Source organism: Nerophis ophidion, linkage group LG23, assembly GCF_033978795.1.
Source record: "Nerophis ophidion isolate RoL-2023_Sa linkage group LG23, RoL_Noph_v1.0, whole genome shotgun sequence".
Classification (NCBI taxonomy): Eukaryota; Metazoa; Chordata; class Actinopteri; order Syngnathiformes; family Syngnathidae; genus Nerophis; species Nerophis ophidion.
In genome coordinates, this window is record NC_084633.1 from 37,615,871 (window position 1) to 37,637,269 (window position 21,399).

The 21,399-nt window shown below is 44.8% G+C and overlaps 2 protein-coding genes and 1 long non-coding RNA gene across 3 annotated transcripts in view; 1 reads left to right on the forward strand and 2 right to left on the reverse strand.

Moving 5' to 3' along the window:
- Positions 1–374: 374 nt before the first annotated feature.
- si:dkey-225f5.4 (uncharacterized) lies at positions 375–19,644 on the reverse strand. Its single transcript, XM_061884324.1, has 9 exons — positions 19,489–19,644; positions 16,775–16,874; positions 12,119–12,230; positions 11,898–12,055; positions 7,041–7,183; positions 4,788–4,956; positions 4,572–4,705; positions 4,336–4,498; positions 375–1,084 (listed from the first exon to the last, which is right to left on the reverse strand). Exons 1-9 carry the CDS (start codon positions 19,548–19,550, stop codon positions 1,019–1,021), a joined length of 1,107 nt encoding a protein of 368 aa, XP_061740308.1. The 5' UTR covers positions 19,551–19,644; the 3' UTR covers positions 375–1,018.
- Positions 2,843–4,241, forward strand: LOC133541603 (uncharacterized). The gene is made up of 2 exons (XR_009803928.1): positions 2,843–3,137; positions 3,226–4,241. It is a non-coding gene; the product is annotated as an uncharacterized LOC133541603 (long non-coding RNA).
- Positions 19,645–20,831: 1,187 nt separating the features above from the next.
- Positions 20,832–21,399, reverse strand: part of LOC133541190 (properdin-like) — an 11,732-nt gene continuing 11,164 nt past the window's right edge. Inside the window, exon 10 of the mRNA XM_061884328.1 lies at positions 20,832–21,399. This exon is cut by the window's right edge and continues 124 nt beyond it. Within this exon, the coding sequence (XP_061740312.1) occupies positions 21,397–21,399 (3 nt within the window). The 3' untranslated portion in view covers positions 20,832–21,396.

Consider the following 21,399-nt stretch of genomic DNA (forward strand, 5'->3'; position numbering starts at 1 on the left):
CACAGAGGCTATATCATCCTTACAAGCCTGTTTTGCAGGTTTCCCTGCTCGCCAGGGGACTTTATTTTAATTTTAATAAAATCCCCTAATGAGCAGGGTAACCTGCGAAACAGGCTTGTAGAAAATGATATAGCCTTTGTGTTTTTCCTGAGCTAACGTATATTCCGCTCTACCCTGGTATTGAGCACTGTATAACGGATAAACCACAGAAACCTCGACTATATATGGATATATACATACATGTGTGTATATAGTATACATATATATATGCACACACACACACACACACATACATACGTACATGTGTGCAAATATATGTATATATGTCTGTGTGTATATATATACACACACGTACACTAAAAGAGACCACAATATTTGGATACAAATGTAATTTTATCATCAGAATGTCAACAAGTAATTTAAAAAAATATATTTGATTAAATGCATGACAGTTGAGAGGACATCAGATGAGAGGATGTGAAATGACAGGACATCAAAAAAGAAGACATCAGATGAGAGAATGTGAGATGATAGGACATCAAAGAAGAATACATCAGACGAGAAGATGTGAGATGAGAGGACATCAAAGAAGAAGACATCAGATGAGAGGATGTGAGATGAGAGGACATCAAAGAAGAAGACATCAGATGAGAGGATGTGAGATGAGAGGACATCAAAGAAGAAAACATCAGATGAGAGGATGTGAGATGAGAGGACATCAACGAAGAAGACATCAGATGAGAACATGTGAGATGAGAGGACATCAAAGAAGAAGACATCAGATGAGAGGATGTGAGATGAGAGATCATCAAAGAAGAAGACAGCAAATAAGAGGATGTGAGATGAGAGGACATCAAAGAAGAATACATCAGATGAGTGGATGTGAGATGAGAGGACATCATAGAAGAATACATCAGATGAGAGGATGTAAGATGAGAGGACATCAAAGAAGAAGACATCAGATGAAATGACATCAAAGAAAAAGACATCAGATGAGAGGATGTGAGAGGAGAGGACATCAGATGAGAGGACTGCTGCAGAGAAGAACCAGCCAGTCAGTCAGGCGGCTGTGAGCTTTTGGAGGCTGCAGAAAAAGAAAGTAAAAACATTGAAAATGCTGACATAGTAGTTGAAAGTAATCCATCCTTCCATCCATCTTCTTCCGCTTATCCGAGGTCAGGTCGCGGGGGAAACAGCCTAAGCAGGGAAACCCAGACTTCCCTCTCCCCAGCCACTTCGTCTAGCTCTTCCCGGGGGATCCCGAGGCGTTCCCAGGCCAGCCAGGAGACATAGTCTTCCCAACGTGTCCTGGGTCTTCCCCGTGGCCACCTACCGTTTGGACGTGCCTTAAACACCTCCCTAGGGAGGCGTTCGGGTGGCATCCTGACCAGATGCCTGAACCACCTCATCTGGCTCCTCTCAATGTGAAGGAGCAGCGGCTTTACTTTGAGTTCCTCCCGGATGGCAGAGCTTCTCACCCTATCTCTAAGAGAGAGACCCGCCACACGGCGGAGGAAACTCATTTGGGCCGCTTGTACCCGTGATCTTATCCTTTCGGTCATAACCCAAAGCTCATGACCATAGGTGAGGATGGGAACGTAGATCGACCGGTAAATTGAGAGCTTTGCCTTCCGGCTCAGCTCCTTCTTCACCACAACGGATCGGTACAACGTCCGCATTACTGAAGACGCCGCACCGATCCGCCTGTCCATCTCATCATCCACACTTCCCTCACTGGTGAACAAGACTCCTAGGTACTTGAACTCCTCGTAATGTTTATAATAATACAAAAGCGGTGAAGTTGTCAGGTTGTGTAAAAGGTAAATAAAAAGAGAATACAACAAATCCTTTTCAACTTATATTCAATTGAATAGACTGCAAGGACAAGATATTTCATCTTCACACTGACAAACTTTATTAATTTTGCAAATATTAGCTCATTTGTAATTTGATGCCTGCAACGTGTGTCAAAAAAGCTGGCACAAGTGGCAAAAAAAGACTGAGAAAGTTGAGGAATGCTCATCAAAGAGTTATTTGGAACATGCCTCAGGTGAACAGGCTAATTGGGAACAGGTGGGTGCCATGATTGGCTATAAAAGCAGCTTCCATGAAATGCTCACTCATTCAAAAACAAGGACAGGGCGAGGGTCACCACTTTGTAAAAAAATGCCCGAGCAAATTGTTTAAGAACATTTCTCAAGCAGCTATTGCAAGGAATTTAGGGATTTCACCATCTACGCTCTGAAATATCATCAAAGGGTTCAGACAATTTGGAGAAATCACTGCATGTAAGCCATGATATTACACACCTTCCATCCCTCAGGCGCTACAGCATCAAAAAGCCACATCAGTGTGTAAAGGATATCACTACATGGGCTCAGGTACACTTCAGAAAACCCCTTTCAGTAACTACAGTTGGTCGCTACATCTATAAGTGCAAGTTAAAACTTTACTATGCAAAGCCAAAGCCATTTATCAACAACACCCAGAAACGCTTCGCTGGCCCTGAGCTCATCTAAGTGGATACAAAGTGGAAAAGTGTTATGTGGTCTTACGAGTCTACATTTCAAGTTGTTTTTGGAAACTGCGGACGTCTGGACAATAAAAGGAAAATAATCATCCGGATTGTTTTAGGGTGAAAGTTAGGGTTGGGTATCGAGTATCGATCGGAACCGGGACTAACTTTCCAATTCTCCCGGAATCGTTCAAAAGTTTAAATTTCGATTCCTAGTTTCGATACCCAGTCCGCTGAACGGAAAAAAAGAATAAGTCCGCCGACCGTAAGAAGAAGCCGCTGAACACCAACGAAGAAGAGCCCACCGACGGAAGTGTTAGCATAGCCGAGCCTATGTAGCCGAGCGAGCCAGTCGAGCGGTCGTCGACGGCAGAAAGTGTGGCTTTATTTTACTAAAAAAAAATCAAATATCGGCGAAATGCAACACGTGCGACAGGACTGTTTCGTGCTTAGGTGGGTGCACGTCGAACATGATGAAGCACCTCCGAGTTCATGGAGTACTAATAAATGCGTGTCCCGTCTTTGAAGCGCGGCGCCTATCTGTCCTCCTCTGCCTCTACCTCTGGCTCCGGCTCCGACGCGCAGCCTGGCACCTCGGTGACTGCACTGCAGACCGAATCCGGTAAGTAAAACAATATATATGCAATAAATAATGGGTTTTGTGCCAACGTTGAGGCAGCTAACAAATTAGCCCGCATATTTTTTCATAGACAATTTACAACCTGCTAGCCAAGCTCCGCCATGTGCTCAGCGTACTCCGTTCACCGTAGCGGCAATGGGGAAGATGTCGGTGCCACAGAAAGGTCACTGCACACAAAGTCAAAAGACTGCATCCCTTTTCAGAGGTGGAATCTCCAACATTTAGGTTAGTTAAGCAATAACGTCAGAGCTAAGCTAATTGATACTGGGCTAAACAGTAACAGCAACATTACATGTTTGTTTATGTTTGCAGGGATATGGTGAAAACTCTCAACCCAAAATGCATACCACCTTCCAGGGACTACCTGGCAAACACATTGAACCCGGCATCGGAATCGAGAGTCGTCAGGAATCGGAATCGAAACAAAGAATCGGAATCGTTCGAATTCTAACGATACCCAACCCTAGTGAAAGTGTTCTAGGCAGCATGTGTGATGGTATATGGGGGTGTATTAGTGATTGTTCTAGGTTGAAAGTGTTCTAGGCAGCATGTGTGATGGTATGGGGGTGTATTAGTGGCCAAGGCATGGGTAACTTACACATCTGTGAAGGCACCATTAATGCTGAAAGGTACATACAGGTTTTGGAGCAACATATGTTGTCATCCAAGCAACGTTATCATGGACGGCCCTGCTTATTTTAGCAAGACAATGCCAAGTCAGGTGTTACAACAGCGTGGCTTCATAGTAAAAGAGTGCGGGTACTAGACTGGCCTGCCTGTAGTCCAGACCTTGAAAAATGTGTGAAGGCTAAAATATGAGGCAGGAGACTGTTGAACAACTAAAGCTGTACATCAAGCAAGAATGGGAAAGAATTCCACTTCAAAAATGTGTCTCCTCAGTTCCCAAACCTTTACTGAGTGTTGTTCAAAGGAAAGGCCATGTAACACACTGGTAAAAATGCCTTTTTTGTCATGTGTTGCTGCCATTATATTCTGATTATTTGCAAAAAATAACAAAGTGTGTCAGTGTGAAGATGAAATATCTTGTCTCTGCAGCCTATTTAATTGAATATAAGTTGAAAAGGATTTGTTGTATTCTCTTTTTATTTACCTTTTACACAACCTGACTACTTGACTGTAGAATGGATTGGTTGACATAAGGCCCGCCCACCAGACTCACCTGTAGTCCACAGGTGTCCACGGGCTGAGCGTCTCTGTGCACGGACAGCAGACTGACGGCGCCAGTGTCGGGGTAACCCTCCTGCACCTGCAGGTGACAGACCAGCGACGCAGACTTCAGGTAGACCAGCACGCGGCTGGCAGGAAGCCAGTCGATGGCGAAGCTAGTCGGAGAGGGGGGGAAGCTCGTCAGGCCCGCAGGAAACAGAGGGTGGGGAGGTTTTGCATCGCACTCACCTGGACCTCAAATGCTGGATCTCAGACAGGAGGCGGGCCTGACCCATGTAGTACTGCATGACCTCCAACAGGGTGGCGCCCAGCTCCGAGCGGCCGCCCGAGACGCTGTGGGGCGCCAACCCCGGCTGGCTCACCTGCTCGCATCAACAGGAAGTCCAGCGTCAAGTGTGAACCATGATGCCCCGTCCCCTTTTTCCAGGGCCGCTGTGGGATTACCTGAAGTGTGAAGCGGTGGTCGTGACTCCACCTGACTGACACCTTCAGTGGCTCCACGTCATGGCTGGCCTGCTCTTTGTGCCGCCACTCCAGGGACAGCTGTGATTGGTCGAAGGACAGCAGGTGCAGGGGTGTGACCTCATGCACGTCTGACAGGTACGCCCTGAAGCTGACATCACATCACCGAGTCACCTCTCGTCATGTGACCACTTACCAACATCACCCAGTCACCTCTCGTCATGTGAACACTTACCAACATCACCCAGTCACCTCTCGTCATGTGACCACTCACTCACATCACCCAGTCACCTCTCGTCATGTGACCACTCACTCACATCACCCAGTCACCTCTCGTCATGTGACCATTCACCCACATCACCCAGTCACCTCTCGTCATGTGACCACTCACCCACATCACCCAGTCACCTCTCGTCATGTGACCACTCACCCACATCACCCAGTCACTTCTCGTCATGTGACCACTCACCCACATCACCCAGTCACCTCTTAATATGTGACCCCTCACTCACATCACCCAGTCACCTCTCATCATGTGGCCCATTCACTCACATCACCCAGTCACCTCTCGTCATGTGACCACTCACCCACATCACCCAGTCACCTCTTAATATGTGACCCCTCACTCACATCACCCAGTCACCTCTCATCATGTGGCCCATTCACTCACATCATCCAGTCACCCCTCGTCATGTGACCACTCACCCACATCACCCAGTCACCTCTTGATATGTGACCACTCACCCACATCACCCAGTCACCTCTCGTCATGTGACCATTCACTCACATCACCCAGTCACCTCTCGTCATGTGACCACTCACCAACATCACCCAGTCACCTCTCGTCATGTGACCACTCACCCACATCACCCAGTCACCTGTCGTCATGTGGCCCATTCACTCACATCACCCAGTCACCTCTCGTCATGTGACCACTCACCCACATCACCCAGTCACCTCTTGATATGTGACCCCTCACTCACATCACACAGTCACCTCTCGTCATGTGGCCCATTCACTCACATCACCCAGTCACCTCTCGTCATGTGACCACTCACCCACATCACCCAGTCACCTCTTGATATGTGACCACTCACCCACATCACCCAGTCACCTCTCGTCATGTGACCATTCACTCACATCACCCAGTCACCTCTCGTCATGTGACCACTCACCAACATCACCCAGTCACCTCTCGTCATGTGACCACTCACTCACATCACCCAGTCACCTCTCGTCATGTGACCACTCACTCACATCACCCAGTCACTTCTCCTCATGTGACCACTCACCAACATCACCCAGACACCTCTCGTCATGTGACCACTCACCCACATAACACAGTCACCTCTCGTCATGTGACCACTCACCCACATCACCCAGTCACCTCTCGTGTGACCACTCACCCACATCACCCAGTCACCTCACGTCATGTGACCACTCACCCACATCACCCAGTCACCTCTTGATATGTGACCCCTCACTCACATCACCCAGTCACCTCTCGTCATGTGACCACTCACTCACATCACCCAGTCACCTCTCGTCATGTGACCATTCACTCACATCACCCAGTCACCTCTCGTCATGTGACCACTCACTCACATCACTCAGTCACCTCTTGATATGTGACCACTCACCCACATCACCCAGTCACCTCTCGTCATGTGACCATTCACTCACATCACCCAGTCACCTCTCGTCATGTGACCACTCACCAACATCATCCAGTCACCTCTCGTCATGTGACCACTCACTCACATCACCCAGTCACCTCTCGTCATGTGACCACTCACCAGCATCACCCAGTCACCTCTCATGTGACCACTCACCAACATCACCCAATCACCTCTCGTCATGTGACCACTCACCAACATCACCCAGTCACCTCTCGTCATGTGACCACTCACCAACATCACCCAGTCACCTCTCGTCATGTGACCACTCACTCACATCACCCAGTCACCTCTCGTCATGTGACCACTCACTCACATCACCCAGTCACCTGTCGTCATGTGACCACTCACCAACATCACCCGGTCACCTCTCGTCATGTGACCACTCACCCACATCACCCAGTCACTTCTCGTCATGTGACCACTCACCCACATCACCCAGTCACCTCTCGTCATGTGACCACTCACTTACATTACACAGTCACCTCTCGTCATGTGACCACTCACTCACATCACCCAGTCACCTCTTGTCCCAGCCTCAGGTCATGTGACCACTCACTCATCTCTGGAACGCTGCCAGGAATCCACATATGCCAGCACCGCCTTAAGCTCCGCCCTCAGCTGAGTCAGCTGACCCTCACTTCTCTGCAATGCATTGTGGGCCTTCTGCACACACTCCTCCACGTCTTCTCTCTGCTCCTTCTGCAACGCACCACACCTGTGGACTTGTGCACGTATGTGTGTGTGTATAAGTGTGCATGTGTGTAAGTGTACAGGTGTGAATGTGTGTGCACAAGTGTGTATACGTGTGTATGTTTAGGCGTGTGTGTGCGTGTGTGAGTGTATAGGCGTGTACGAGTGTGTATAAGTGAGCATGTGTCTGTATGTGTGTAAGTGTATAAGTGTGAATGTGTGTGCATAAGTCTGTATGTGTGTGTGAGTGTGTATAGGTGTGTATGTCTAGGCATTTTTGTGTGTGCGTGTATGATTGTATAGGCGTGTGTGTGTATAGGCATGTACGTGTGTGTGTGTATAGGTGTGTATGTACAGTATATAAGTATGTATGTGTGTGTATAGGTATGTGTGTATAGATGTGTATGTATATTAGTGTACGTATAAGTGTGTGTATATAGGTGTGTACTTATACGTGTGTATAGACGTGTATATACACAACTGTAGGTGTATGTATGAGTTTGTGTATTGTGTGTACATAAAGGAGTGTATCTGTGCGTATAAGTGTGTGTGTGTGTGTGTGTTCGCATACAGGTGTGGTTGTATAGACGTATAAGTGTGTATGTGTTTGTATAGGTTTGTATAAGTGTGTGTGTATGTATATAAGTGAATGTATAAGTTTGTGTGTATGGTGTGTATAGGTTTGTATAACTGTGTGTGTATAGGCGTGTATGTATAAGTTTGTGTGTGTATAGGTATGTATGTGTGCGTATAAGTGTGTGTGTGCGCGCGTGTATAGGTACATGTGTGTGTATAGGTGTGTGTGTGTGTGTGCATAAGTGTGTGTATACAAAGTGTATAAGTGTGTGTATGTGTGTGTACCTTGTAGTGCAGTTGTGTCACTCTGTTGTATAGGTGTGTGTGTACCTTGTGGCGCAGCTGCTGCAACAGGTGTGTGAGTCTGTGTTGTATAAGTGTGAACACTAGGCGTGTGTGTACGTGTATAGGTGTGTGTGTATAGGTTTGTATAGGTGTGTATGTATAAAGGTGTATGTATAATTGTGTTTGTGTATAGGTGTGTATGTATAGGTTTGTATAGGTGTGTATGTATATAAGTGTATGTATAAGTGTGTGTGTATAGGTGAGTACGCATAGGTGCGTTTATAAGTGTGTATTTATAAACGTGTATGTGTGTGTATGCGTGTGTATAGGTACGCGTGTGTATAGGTACGCGTGTGTATAGGTATGTAATACAATGTGTATAAGTGTGTGTGTACTTTGTGGTGCAGCTGTGTCAGCAGCTGTGTGACTCTGTGTCGTATAAGTGTGTGTGTGTGTGTGTGTACCTTGTGGTGCAGCTGCTGCAACAGGTGTGTGTAAGTGTATTGGTGTGAATATACAGGTGTGTGAGTACCTTGCTGTGCAGCTGCTGCAACAGGTGTGTGAGTATGTGTCGTAAAAGTGTGACCACTAGGTGTGTGTGTAAATGTATAGGTGTATGTGTACCTTTCTGTGCAGCTGCTGCAACAGATGTGTGTATGTACCTTTCTGTGCAGCTGCTGCAACAGGTGTGTAAGTATATGTGTGTGAATGTACAGGTCTATGTACCTTTCTGTGCAGCAACAGATGTGTGTATGTACCTTTCTGTGCAGCTGCTGCAACAGGTGTGTGTGTACGTGTGTGTCTGTGTGTGTGTACCTTGCTGTGCAGCTGCTGCAACTGGTGTGTAAGTGTATGTGTGTGAATGTACAGGTGTGTGTGTGTGTATACCTTGCTGTGAAGCTGCTGCACCAGGTGTGTGTGTGTGAATGTACAGGTGTTTGTACCTTGCTGTGCAGCTGCTGCAACAGGTGTTTGTCTGTAAGTGTATGTGTGTGAATGTGCAGGAGCGTGTGTGTGTGTACCTTGCTGTGCAGCTGCTGCAACAGGTGTGTAAGTATATGTGTGTGAATGTACAGGTCTATGTACCTTTCTGTGCAGCTGCTGCAACAGATGTGTGTATGTACCTTTCTGTGCAGCTGCTGCAACAGGTGTGTGTGTACGTGTGTGTCTGTGTGTGTGTACCTTGCTGTGCAGCTGCTGCAACTGGTGTGTAAGTGTATGTGTGTGAATGTACAGGTGTGTGTGTGTATACCTTGCTGTGAAGCTGCTGCACCAGGTGTGTGTGTGTGTGAATGTACAGGTGTTTGTACCTTGCTGTGCAGCTGCTGCAACAGGTGTTTGTCTGTAAGTGTATGTGTGTGAATGTGCAGGAGCGTGTGTGTGTGTGTGTACCTTGCTGTGCAGCTGCTGCAACAGGTGTGTAAGTATATGTGTGTGAATGTACAGGTCTATGTACCTTTCTGTGCAGCTGCTGCAACAGGTGTGTGTGTACGTGTGTGTCTGTGTGTGTGTACCTTGCTGTGCAGCTGCTGCAACTGGTGTGTAAGTGTATGTGTGTGAATGTACAGGTGTGTGTGTGTGTGTGTATACCTTGCTGTGAAGCTGCTGCACCAGATGTGTGTGTGTGAATGTACAGGTGTTTGTACCTTGCTGTGCAGCTGCTGCAACAGGTGTTTGTCTGTAAGTGTATGTGTGTGAATGTGCAGGAGCGTGTGTGTGTGTGTGTACCTTGCTGTGCAGCTGCTGCAACAGGTGTGTAAGTATATGTGTGTGAATGTACAGGTCTATGTACCTTTCTGTGCAGCTGCTGCAACAGATGTGTGTATGTACCTTTCTGTGCAGCTGCTGCAACAGGTGTGTGTGTACGTGTGTGTCTGTGTGTGTGTACCTTGCTGTGCAGCTGCTGCAACTGGTGTGTAAGTGTATGTGTGTGAATGTACAGGTGTGTGTGTGTGTGTGTATACCTTGCTGTGAAGCTGCTGCACCAGATGTGTGTGTGTGAATGTACAGGTGTTTGTACCTTGCTGTGCAGCTGCTGCAACAGGTGTTTGTCTGTAAGTGTATGTGTGTGAATGTGCAGGAGCGTGTGTGTGTGTGTGTACCTTGCTGTGCAGCTGCTGCAACAGGTGTGTAAGTATATGTGTGTGAATGTACAGGTCTATGTACCTTTCTGTGCAGCTGCTGCAACAGATGTGTGTATGTACCTTTCTGTGCAGCTGCTGCAACAGGTGTGTGTGTACGTGTGTGTCTGTGTGTGTGTACCTTGCTGTGCAGCTGCTGCAACTGGTGTGTAAGTGTATGTGTGTGAATGTACAGGTGTGTGTGTGTATACCTTGCTGTGAAGCTGCTGCACCAGGTGTATGTGTGTGTGAATGTACAGGTGTTTGTACCTTGCTGTGCAGCTGCTGCAACAGGTGTTTGTCTGTAAGTGTATGTGTGTGAATGTGCAGGAGCGTGTGTGTGTGTGTGTACCTTGCTGTGCAGCTGCTGCAACAGGTGTGTAAGTATATGTGTGTGAATGTACAGGTCTATGTACCTTTCTGTGCAGCTGCTGCAACAGATGTGTGTATGTACCTTTCTGTGCAGCTGCTGCAACAGGTGTGTGTGTACGTGTGTGTCTGTACCTTGCTGTGCAGCTGCTGCAACTGGTGTGTAAGTGTATGTGTGTGAATGTACAGGTGTGTGTGTGTGTGTGTATACCTTGCTGTGAAGCTGCTGCACCAGATGTGTGTGTGTGAATGTACAGGTGTTTGTACCTTGCTGTGCAGCTGCTGCAACAGGTGTTTGTCTGTAAGTGTATGTGTGTGAATGTGCAGGAGCGTGTGTGTGTGTGTGTACCTTGCTGTGCAGCTGCTGCACCAGGTGTGTGTGTGTGAATGTACAGGTGTGTGTGTGTGTGTACCTTGCTGTGCAGCTGCTGCAACAGGTGTGTAAGTGTATGTGTGTGAATGTACAGGTGTGTGTGTGTACCTTTCTGTGCAGCTGCTGCACCAGGTGTGTGTGTGTGAATGTACAGGTGTGTGTGTTTGAACCTTGCTGTGCAGCTGCTGCAACAGGTGTGTGTGTGTGTGTGTGAATGTGCAGGTGTGTGTACCTTGCTGTGCAGCTGCTGCAACAGGTGTGTGTGTGTGTGTAAGTGTGTGAATGTACAGGTGTGTGTGTGTACCTTCCTGTGCAGCTGCTGCAACAGGTGTGTGTGTGTGTGTGTGTGTGTGTGTAAGTGTATATGCAGGTGTGTGTGTGTGTACCTTACTGTGCAGCTGCTGCAACATGTGTGTGTGTGTGTACCTTGCTGAGCAGTTGCTGCAACAGGTGTTTGTGTATAAGTGTATGTGTGTGAATGTAAAGGTGTGTGTGTGTGTGTGTACCTTGCTGTGCAGCTGCTGCAACAGGTGTGTAAATGTATGTGTGTGAATGTACAGGTAGGTGTGTGTGTGTACCTGTCTGTGCAGCTGCTGCAACAGGTGTGCAAGTGTATGTGTGTAAATGTACAGGTGTGTGTATCTTGCTGTGCAGCTGCTGCAACAGTTGTGTAAGTGTACGTGTGTGAATGTACAGGTATGTGTGTGTGTACCTTTCTGTGCAGCTGCTGCAACAGGTGTGCACGTGTATGAGTTTGAATGTACAGGTGTGTGTGTGTGTACCTTTCTGTGCAGCTGCTGCAACAGATGTGTGTGTATGTGTGTGAATGTACAGATGTGTGTACCTTGCTGTGCAGTTGCTGCAACAGGAGTGTATGTGTGTGAATGGACAGGTGTGTGTGTGTTTGTGTATCTTGCTGTGCAGCTGCTGCAACAGGTGTGTGAGTGTGTGTGTGTAAGTGTATGTGTGTGAATGGATAGGTGTGTGTGTGTTTGTGTACCTTGCTGTGCAGCTCTTGCAACAGGTGTGTGAGTGTGTGTCGCCCACGAACTCCATGCTGGATGTTGCGGTGCAGTGTAGAGATCAGTGCCTCCAGGTGAGTCTCCATGGTCCTGCTCTCTGCCTTGGCCGCCTTCCACCTCTCTCGAGCTCCGCCCCCTGCAGCCAGGTGATGTTGATGGCACATGGCTGCCTTCACACTCTGCCATGATGCTCGCTCACCTGCTGGAGGAGGGCAGGGCTGTGTCAGCAGGTGCTGACCCTCCAACACACGCATCATGGAGTCCAGGACGTAGAGCTGGCGCCACAGAACCTTCTTCACCTGACGACTGTCCTGCACAGCAACATCAGCATTAGGACCTTGATTCAGGACCTGCTTTCAAGAGGCTGTTTCAGGACCTTGCTTCAGCGCCTGCTTTCAGGACCCTGTTTCAAGACACTGTTTCAGGATGGCCAACAGGAGCAGACAGAGGTGTGGACTGGAGTCACAGGACTTGGACTCAAGTCATGAATTTGATGACTTTAGACTGGACTTGAGGAAATGTAAAGAGACTTGCAACTGGACTTAGACTTTAACATCAATGACTTGTGACTTGACTTGGACTTGAGCCTTTTGACTTGACGAGACTTGCTACTTTCCCCACAACCAAAAGATGAAAAAGTTATTCAGGAGCGCTCTGTATCTTCCATTGTGTACGCGCGTGTGTGTGTCTGTCAGCGTGTGTGCTGCCTGTCACTACAACAGCCAATCAAATCACATCCACCTTGTTTTCATCCCACAACATTCAGCCAATCAATTTGCAGGATGACCGACGAAGAAGAGCTGTCAAACAACGCGCCAGTGAGGAAAAATTATCATGCCAAATATAGTTTTGTTCGGGTATTAAAACTCTGACTTGGTCAACAAAAAAGAAATTGCAGTATGCGAAACATGCGGTTGGAAGATTACAAACGGAGGGACAACAACTTCCGACCTTGTTCGACATTTGAAGTTGCACAAAGAAGGGTAACTTTTGAATGTAAGCTAACGTTTATTGGCTAAGTAACATAACTTTTATTTGCTGTGTAGTTAAATCAGTGAGGCTGTAAACTCACTGCTAACTCTTTAACAATAGACATCTTCTTAGGGTAGGCAGCATGGAGCGCTACTGCCTGCTGGCGCTGACGAGACGCGGGGCCGCCATCTTGGAGTGGTGATCCGCTCCAAAGACATCTTATAAGTAGACGCAGCATTGGCTGCTGTGACGCGAGAAAATCGGCCGCCATATTGAAGTGGTGATGAGGAGACGGCGAGCAGCCTAAACTGACAGTTGACAGGTAGAAAACAAAGATGCTAAACTGACAGTTGACAGGTAGAAAACAAAGATGCTAAACTGACAGTTGACAGGTAGAAAACAAAGATGCTAAACTGACAGTTGACAGGTAGAAAACAAAGATGCTAAACTGACAGTTGACAGGCAGAAAACAAAGATGCTAAAAGGACAGTTGACAGGCAGAAAACAAAGATGCTAAAAGGACAGTTGACAGGTAGAAAACAAAGATGCTAAACCGACAGTTGACAGGTAGAAAACAAAGATGCTAAACCGACGGTTGACAGGTAGAAAACAAAGATGCTAAACCGACGGTTGACAGGTAGAAAACAAAGATGCTAAACTGACAGTTGACAGGTAGAAAACAAAGATGCTAAACTGACAGTTGACAGGCAGAAAACAAAGATGCTAAAAGGACAGTTGACAGGTAGAAAACAAAGATGCTAAACTGACAGTTGACAGGTAGAAAACAAAGATGCTAAACTGACAGTTGACAGGTAGAAAACAAAGATGCTAAACTGACAGTTGACAGGCAGAAAACAAAGATGCTAAAAGGACAGTTGACAGGTAGAAAACAAAGATGCTAAACTGACAGTTGACAGGTAGAAAACAAAGATGCTAAACTGACAGTTGACAGGTAGAAAACAAAGATGCTAAACTGACAGTTGACAGGTAGAAAACAAAGATGCTAAACTGACAGTTGACAGGTAGAAAACAAAGATGCTAAAAGGACAGTTGACAGGCAGAAAACAAAGATGCTAAAAGGACAGTTGACAGGTAGAAAACAAAGATGCTAAACCGACAGTTGACAGGTAGAAAACAAAGATGCTAAACCGACGGTTGACAGGTAGAAAACAAAGATGCTAAACCGACGGTTGACAGGTAGAAAACAAAGATGCTAAACTGACAGTTGACAGGTAGAAAACAAAGATGCTAAACTGACAGTTGACAGGCAGAAAACAAAGATGCTAAAAGGACAGTTGACAGGTAGAAAACAAAGATGCTAAACTGACAGTTGACAGGTAGAAAACAAAGATGCTAAACTGACAGTTGACAGGTAGAAAACAAAGATGCTAAACTGACAGTTGACAGGTAGAAAAAAAAGATGCTAAACTGACAGTTGACAGGCAGAAAACAAAGATGCTAAAAGGACAGTTGACAGGTAGAAAACAAAGATACTAAACTGACAGTTGACAGGTAGAAAACAAAGATGCTAAACTGACAGTTGACAGGCAGAAAACAAAGATGCTAAACTGACAGTTGACAGGTTTAAAACAAAGATGCTAAACTGACAGTTGAAAGGTCAAAAACAAATATGCGAAACTGAAAGTTGACAGGTAGAAAACAAAGATGCTAAACTGACAGTTGACAGGTAGAAAACAAAGATGCTAAACTGACGGTTGACAGGTAGAAAACAAAGATGCTAAACTGACAGTTGACAGGTAGAAAACAAAGATGCTAAACTGACAGTTGACAGGTAGAAAACAAAGATGCTAAACTGACAGTTGACAGGTAGAAAACAAAGATGCTAAACTGACAGTTGACAGGTAGAAAACAAAGATGCTAAACTGACAGTTGACAGGTAGAAAACAAAGATGCTAAACTGACAGTTGACAGGTAGAAAACAAAGATGCTAAACTGACGGTTGACAGGTAGAAAACAAAGATGCTAAACTGACGGTTGACAGGTAGAAAACAAAGATGCTAAACTGACGGTTGACAGGTAGAAAACAAAGATGCTAAACTGACAGTTGACAGGTAGAAAACAAAGATGCTAAACTGACAGTTGACAGGCAGAAAACAAAGATGCTAAACTGACAGTTGACAGGTAGAAAACAAAGGTGCTAAACTGACAGTTGACAGGCAGAAAACAAAGATGCTAAACTGACAGTTGACAGGCAGAAAACAAAGATGCTAAACTGACAGTTGACAGGCAGAAAACAAAGATGCTAAACTGACAGTTGACAGGTAGAAAACAAAGATGCTAAACTGACAGTTGACAGGTAGAAAACAAAGATGCTAAACTGACAGTTGACAGGTAGAAAACAAAGATGCTAAAAGGACAGTTGACAGGTAGAAAACAAAGATGCTAAACTGACAGTTGACAGGTAGAAAACAAAGATGCTAAACTGACAGTTGACAGGTAGAAAACAAAGATGCTAAACTGACGGTTGAACGGTAGAAAACAAAGATGCTAAACTGACAGTTGACAGGTAGAAAACAAAGATGCTAAACTGACAGTTGACAGGCAGAAAACAAAGATGCTAAACTGACGGTTGAACGGTAGAAAACAAAGATGCTAAACTGACAGTTGACAGGTAGAAAACAAAGATGCTAAACTGACAGTTGACAGGCAGAAAACAAAGATGCTAAACTGACAGTTGACAGGTTTAAAACAAAGATGCTAAACTGACAGTTGAAAGGTCAAAAACAAATATGCGAAACTGACAGTTGACAGGTAGAAAACAAAGATGCTAAACTGACAGTTGACAGGTAGAAAACAAAGATGCTAAACTGACAGTTGACAGGCAGAAAACAAAGATGCTAAAAGGACAGTTGACAGGTAGAAAACAAAGATGCTAAACTGACAGTTGACAGGTAGAAAACAAAGATGCTAAACTGACAGTTGACAGGTAGAAAACAAAGATGCTAAACTGACGGTTGAACGGTAGAAAACAAAGATGCTAAACTGACAGTTGACAGGTAGAAAACAAAGATGCTAAACTGACAGTTGACAGGCAGAAAACAAAGATGCTAAACTGACGGTTGAACGGTAGAAAACAAAGATGCTAAACTGACAGTTGACAGGTAGAAAACAAAGATGCTAAACTGACAGTTGACAGGCAGAAAACAAAGATGCTAAACTGACAGTTGACAGGTTTAAAACAAAGATGCTAAACTGACAGTTGAAAGGTCAAAAACAAATATGCGAAACTGACAGTTGACAGGTAGAAAACAAAGATGCTAAACTGACAGTTGACAGGTAGAAAACAAAGATGCTAAACTGACAGTTGACAGGCAGAAAACAAAGATGCTAAAAGGACAGTTGACAGGTAGAAAACAAAGATGCTAAACTGACAGTTGACAGGTAGAAAACAAAGATGCTAAACTGACAGTTGACAGGTAGAAAACAAAGATGCTAAACTGACAGTTGACAGGCAGAAAACAAAGATGCTAAAAGGACAGTTGACAGGTAGAAAACAAAGATGCTAAACTGACAGTTGACAGGTAGAAAACAAAGATGCTAAACTGACAGTTGACAGGTAGAAAACAAAGATGCTAAACTGACAGTTGACAGGTAGAAAACAAAGATGCTAAACTGACACTTAATAGTGCTGTTATGAAGTGCAATGTCAGCACTATATTTTTTCCTGCAATTTTAAATGCACTTGTTTTAATAAATAAATACAGCGTTTTAAAAGCATACACAATCTGTGTAAATATATTAGTCTGTGGTAAAAAGGACTTAAAAGGACTCGAAACTCAAAATGCAAGACTTTTGACTTGACTGTCTTGACTCGAGACTTACTTATGACTGGCAAAACAATGTCTGGGAGCAGAAAACAAACCTGCATGAAGAGAAGTGTTCCCTCTGCTGAGTCTGCCAAGTCCGACTGGTCCAGGTCCCCACACGGCGCCAGCAGGACACGCTCAGAGCGCTGCAACACACTGACACACACCAGGAATACTTCAATACTGTGGAATTCTGTGTACTTCTGTGTAGTCTTAGATCCGGGACTCTCTTCTTACTTTTATACCTTCAATCTACCTGTCGAAGTCTGGGGATTGCGGGAAAAAATAGCAGCTAGCTGTGATGCTAACTAGCAGCTAGATGTGATGCTAACTTACAGCTAGTTGTGATGCTAACTAGCAGCTAGCTGTGACACTAACTTGCAAATAGATGTAGCGCTAACTGGCAGCTAGATGTGATGCTAACTATCAGCTAGCTTTAATGCCAACTATCGGCTAGCTTTGATGCTCACTAGCAGCTAGATGTGATGCTAACTAACAGTTAGATGCAATGCTAACTTACAGCTAGACGTGACACTAACTTGCAGCTAGATGTGGCGTTAACTAGCAGCTAGATCTGATGGTAATTTGACACTAAATGTGATGCTAACTTTCAGCGAGATGTGACGCTAACTAGCGGCTAGCTTTGATGCTCACTAGCAGCTAGATGTGCCTTTAACTTGCAGCTAGATGTAATGCTAACTTGCATATAGATTGGATGCTATCTAGCAGCTAGATGTGATGCTAACTAGCAGCAAGATTTGACGCCAACTTACAGCTAGATGTGACGCTAACTTTCAACGAGTTGTAATAGTCACTAGCAGCTAGATTTTACACCAACTTACTTACTAAACTAATAACACCTACTCAGTGGCCTAGTGGTTAGAGTGTCCGCCCTGAGAGCGGTAGGTTGTGAGTTCAAACCCCGGCCGAGTCATACCAAAGACTATAAAAATGGGACTCATTCCTTTCCTGCTTGGCACTCAGCATCAGGGGTTGGAATTGGGGGTTAAATCACCAAAAATGATTCCCGGGCGCGGCACCGCTGCAGCCCACTGCTCCCCTCACCTCCCAGGGGGTGATCAAGGGTGACGGGTCAAATGCAGAGAATAATTTCGCCACACCAAAAGTGTGTGTGACAATCATTGCTACTTTAACTTTAACTTGCAGCTAGATGGGATACTATCTAGCAGCTAGATTGGATGCTAACTAGCAGCTAGATGGAATGCTAACTAGCAGCTAGATTGGATGCTAACTAGCAGCTAGATGTGAAAGTAACTAGCAACTAGATGTGATGCTAACTAGCAGCTAGATGGAATGCTAACTAGCAGCTAGATTGGATGCTAACTAGCAGCTAGATGTGAAAGTAACTAGCAACTAGATGTGATGCTAACTAGCAGCTAGATGTAATGCTAACTAGCAGCTAGATGTGATGCCTGTACACAAATAACAATGTTCACTTACTTAACATAAACATAACACACTGTTTATTATGCCTGTTGTCATTTTTTTAATCAGTTTATAATTTACTATTATTTAAATTTTTAATCAGCCAACCAACTAAACATTATATTGTTTTGAGAGCTTCTCATATTTTTAAATCAGATGTAACTTTTTGGGGGTCACATACGGAAAAGTCAAGAATTGGGCGGGAAAATGTTGCTATTTTTTAAAATGGTAAAAAAACAACAACATTTTATATCAATATGAAATATGTGTGTGTATACAAAACTGTGTTAAAAGTATATTATCATTATTTGTTTAAAATGTTCAGCTTTTTCTCATTACATTCCGATTTTTGCAAGTTTTTTTTTCCACATTTTTACTGCCGTTGTTCATTTAGGTGTGGTATTTGAAAATAGACAACATGTTCAACTTTAGCTGACATGTTAGATATATTTGCAACTCGGTATCGCCGATAGCAGACTGAATTTGACTTGGTATCGGCTCGGACAGAAAGTCGGTGGTATCGCACATCACTAGTTAGATTGTGGTTTTTACATACGCCTGTTTCAAAATATCCATCCATCCATCTTCTACCGCTTATTCCCTTTCGGGGTCGCGGGGGGCGCTGGCGCCTATCTCAGCTACAATCGGGCGGAAGGCGGGGTACACCCTGGACAAGTCGCCACCTCATCGCAGGGCCAACACAGATAGACAGACAACATTCACACTCACATTCACACACTAGGGCCAATTTAGTGTTGCCAATCAACCTATCCCCAGGTGCATGTCTTTGGAAGTGGGAGGAAGCCGGAGTACCCGGAGGGAACCCACGCATTCACGGGGAGAACATGCAAACTCCACACAGAAAGATCCCGAGCCTGGATTTGAACCCAGGACTGCAGGAACTTCGTATTGTGAGGCAGACGCACTAACCCCTCTGCCAAACTACAACTATTCTTCAGGAACAAGTCTTTTGCGGGAACATTTTTGGGTGTTTAAAACGACTAATAATATTTACATTTCTGTTTTCGTGCGATTGAGTTGCCCAGGTGTGTACTTTAGAACGTGTTTATGATCCAAAACCAAGGTGTTAATGTTATAATTTGACATATATCATATATATATTCGGCGCAGTACAAAGAATAAAAAGTGTGAAGGTTAAGTTAGCGTTCCAATAAGTGTGGACTTTGAGCGAAAATGTCATGGAAAAAGACTCCACCTTAGTCAAGTCATTTGATATGTTAACGTGGCACTATTGGAGACATATAATTCATTAGTTGTACAAGACGCCAGAGATAAAGAATAAACTTGTTAAAATCCGACTTACGTTTGAATATCTGCCATCTTTGCTTTCAAATTTCCGCGCGATCCGGTCGATGACGTCACCATTCATCCTTTTTCCGGGTCCACGCCCTTGCTGCACTACAGCGCCACCTGCTGCTGTGGAGGAGCTGACGAACAATCGTCGCCTTGTTTGCTGACATGGACGCCCTCAAATACTCATCTCAATCATGTCTACTATTTAGTACTTTTCTGCACAGGGGACGGCCTGGCGGAGTTGGTAGAGTGGCTGTGCCAGCAGTCTGAGGGTTATTGGTTCAATCCCCACCTTCTACCATCCTAGTCACGTCCATTGTGTCCTTAGGCAAGTCACTTCACCCTTGCTCCTGATGCGTGCTGGTGAGCGCCTTGCATGACAGCTCCCTCCATCAGTGTGTGAATGTGTGTGTGATTACTGTCAAAGCGCTTTGGGCTCCTTAAAAAGGGGTAGAAAAGCGCTACACAAGTACAACAGTTTACACCGCAAATACTATTTCTATTGATAAGTATTACTTACTACACGATAAATACTATTTCTATTGAAAAGTATTATTTAGGACCTTACTACACTAGAAATACTGTTATTACTGATTTATATTTAGTACTTACTACACTACAAGTACTTTTTTTATTGATAATTATTACGTACTACACGATAAATGCTATTTCTACTGAAATGTATTATTTAAGACCTTACTACACTAGAAATACTGTTAATGATTTATATTTTGGACTTACTACACTACAAATACTGTTATTGATAAATAATATTTAGTACCGTACAAATACCGTTTATGATTAATATTTAGTACCTTACTACACTACAAATACTGTTATTGATAAATAATTTTTAGTACTTAATTACTACACTACCAATACTATTTCTATTGATAAGTATTATTTAGTACCTTACTACACTACAAATACTGTTATTGATAAATAATATTTCGTACCTTACCACACTACAAATATTAATATTTAGTATTTTCTACTGTTAATATTTCGTATTTACTACACTACAAATATTATTTGTATTGATAAGTATACTGTTATTGATAAATAATATTTAGTACTTACTACACTACAAATAGATATTTATAAATAATATTTAGTACCTTATTACTTCACTACAAAAGTTATTGATAAATAATATTTAGTACCTTATTACTTCACTACAAATACAGTTTTTATAGCTGAGTATTATTTGGTAAGTTTGACATACTACAAATATTTTGTTATAGCTGAACACTACTTTGGTAATGTTGTGTGTTGCAGATGTGAGTGAAGTGGAGTGTAGCAGAAGAAGAAAAGCATGATGGACACAAAAGTCCCAAGGGAGTGACACAGGGATGTAACACAACTTTATTGAACACAACAGGAAACAGGAGTCAGTCACAGGCGGGGTCAGTCACAGGAGGGGTCAGTCACAGGCGGTGTCAATCACAGGCAGGTCATTCAGAGGGGGGGGGGTCAGTCACAGGAGGGGTCAGTCACAGGCGGTGTCAGTCACAGAGGGGGTCAGTCACAGGCAGGTCATTCAGAGGGGGGGTCAGTCACAGGCGGGGTCAGTCACAGGCGGCTAAGTCACCTGCGGGGTCAGTCGCAGAGGGGGTCAGTCACAGGCGGTGTCAGTCACAGAGGGGGTCAGTCACAGGCAGGTCATTCAGAGGGGGGGTCAGTCACAGGCGGGGTCAGTCACAGGCGGCTAAGTCATCTGCGGGGTCAGTCGCAGAGGGGGTCAGTCACAGGCAGGTCATTCAGAGGGGGCGGGGTCAGTCACAGGCGGCTAAGTCACCTGCGGGGTCAGTCGCAGAGGGGGTCAGTCACAGGCGGGGTCAGTCACAGGCGGGGTCAATCACAGGGGGGGGTCAGTCACAGGCGAGGTCAGTCACAGGCGGCAAAGTCACCTGCGGGGTCA

Coding starts and splice junctions, on each gene's coding strand:
- si:dkey-225f5.4 (XM_061884324.1), bottom strand. CDS start 19,550: ATGGTGACGTCATCGACCGGATCGCGCGGAAATTTGAAAGCAAAGATG. Junction 12,056..12,118: donor GCCCTGCCCTCCTCCAGCAG/GTGAGCGAGCAT, acceptor ACCTGGCTGCAG/GGGGCGGAGCTCGAGAGAGG. Junction 1,085..4,335: donor TGGACACCTGTGGACTACAG/GTGAGTCTGGTG, acceptor CTTTTTCTGCAG/CCTCCAAAAGCTCACAGCCG.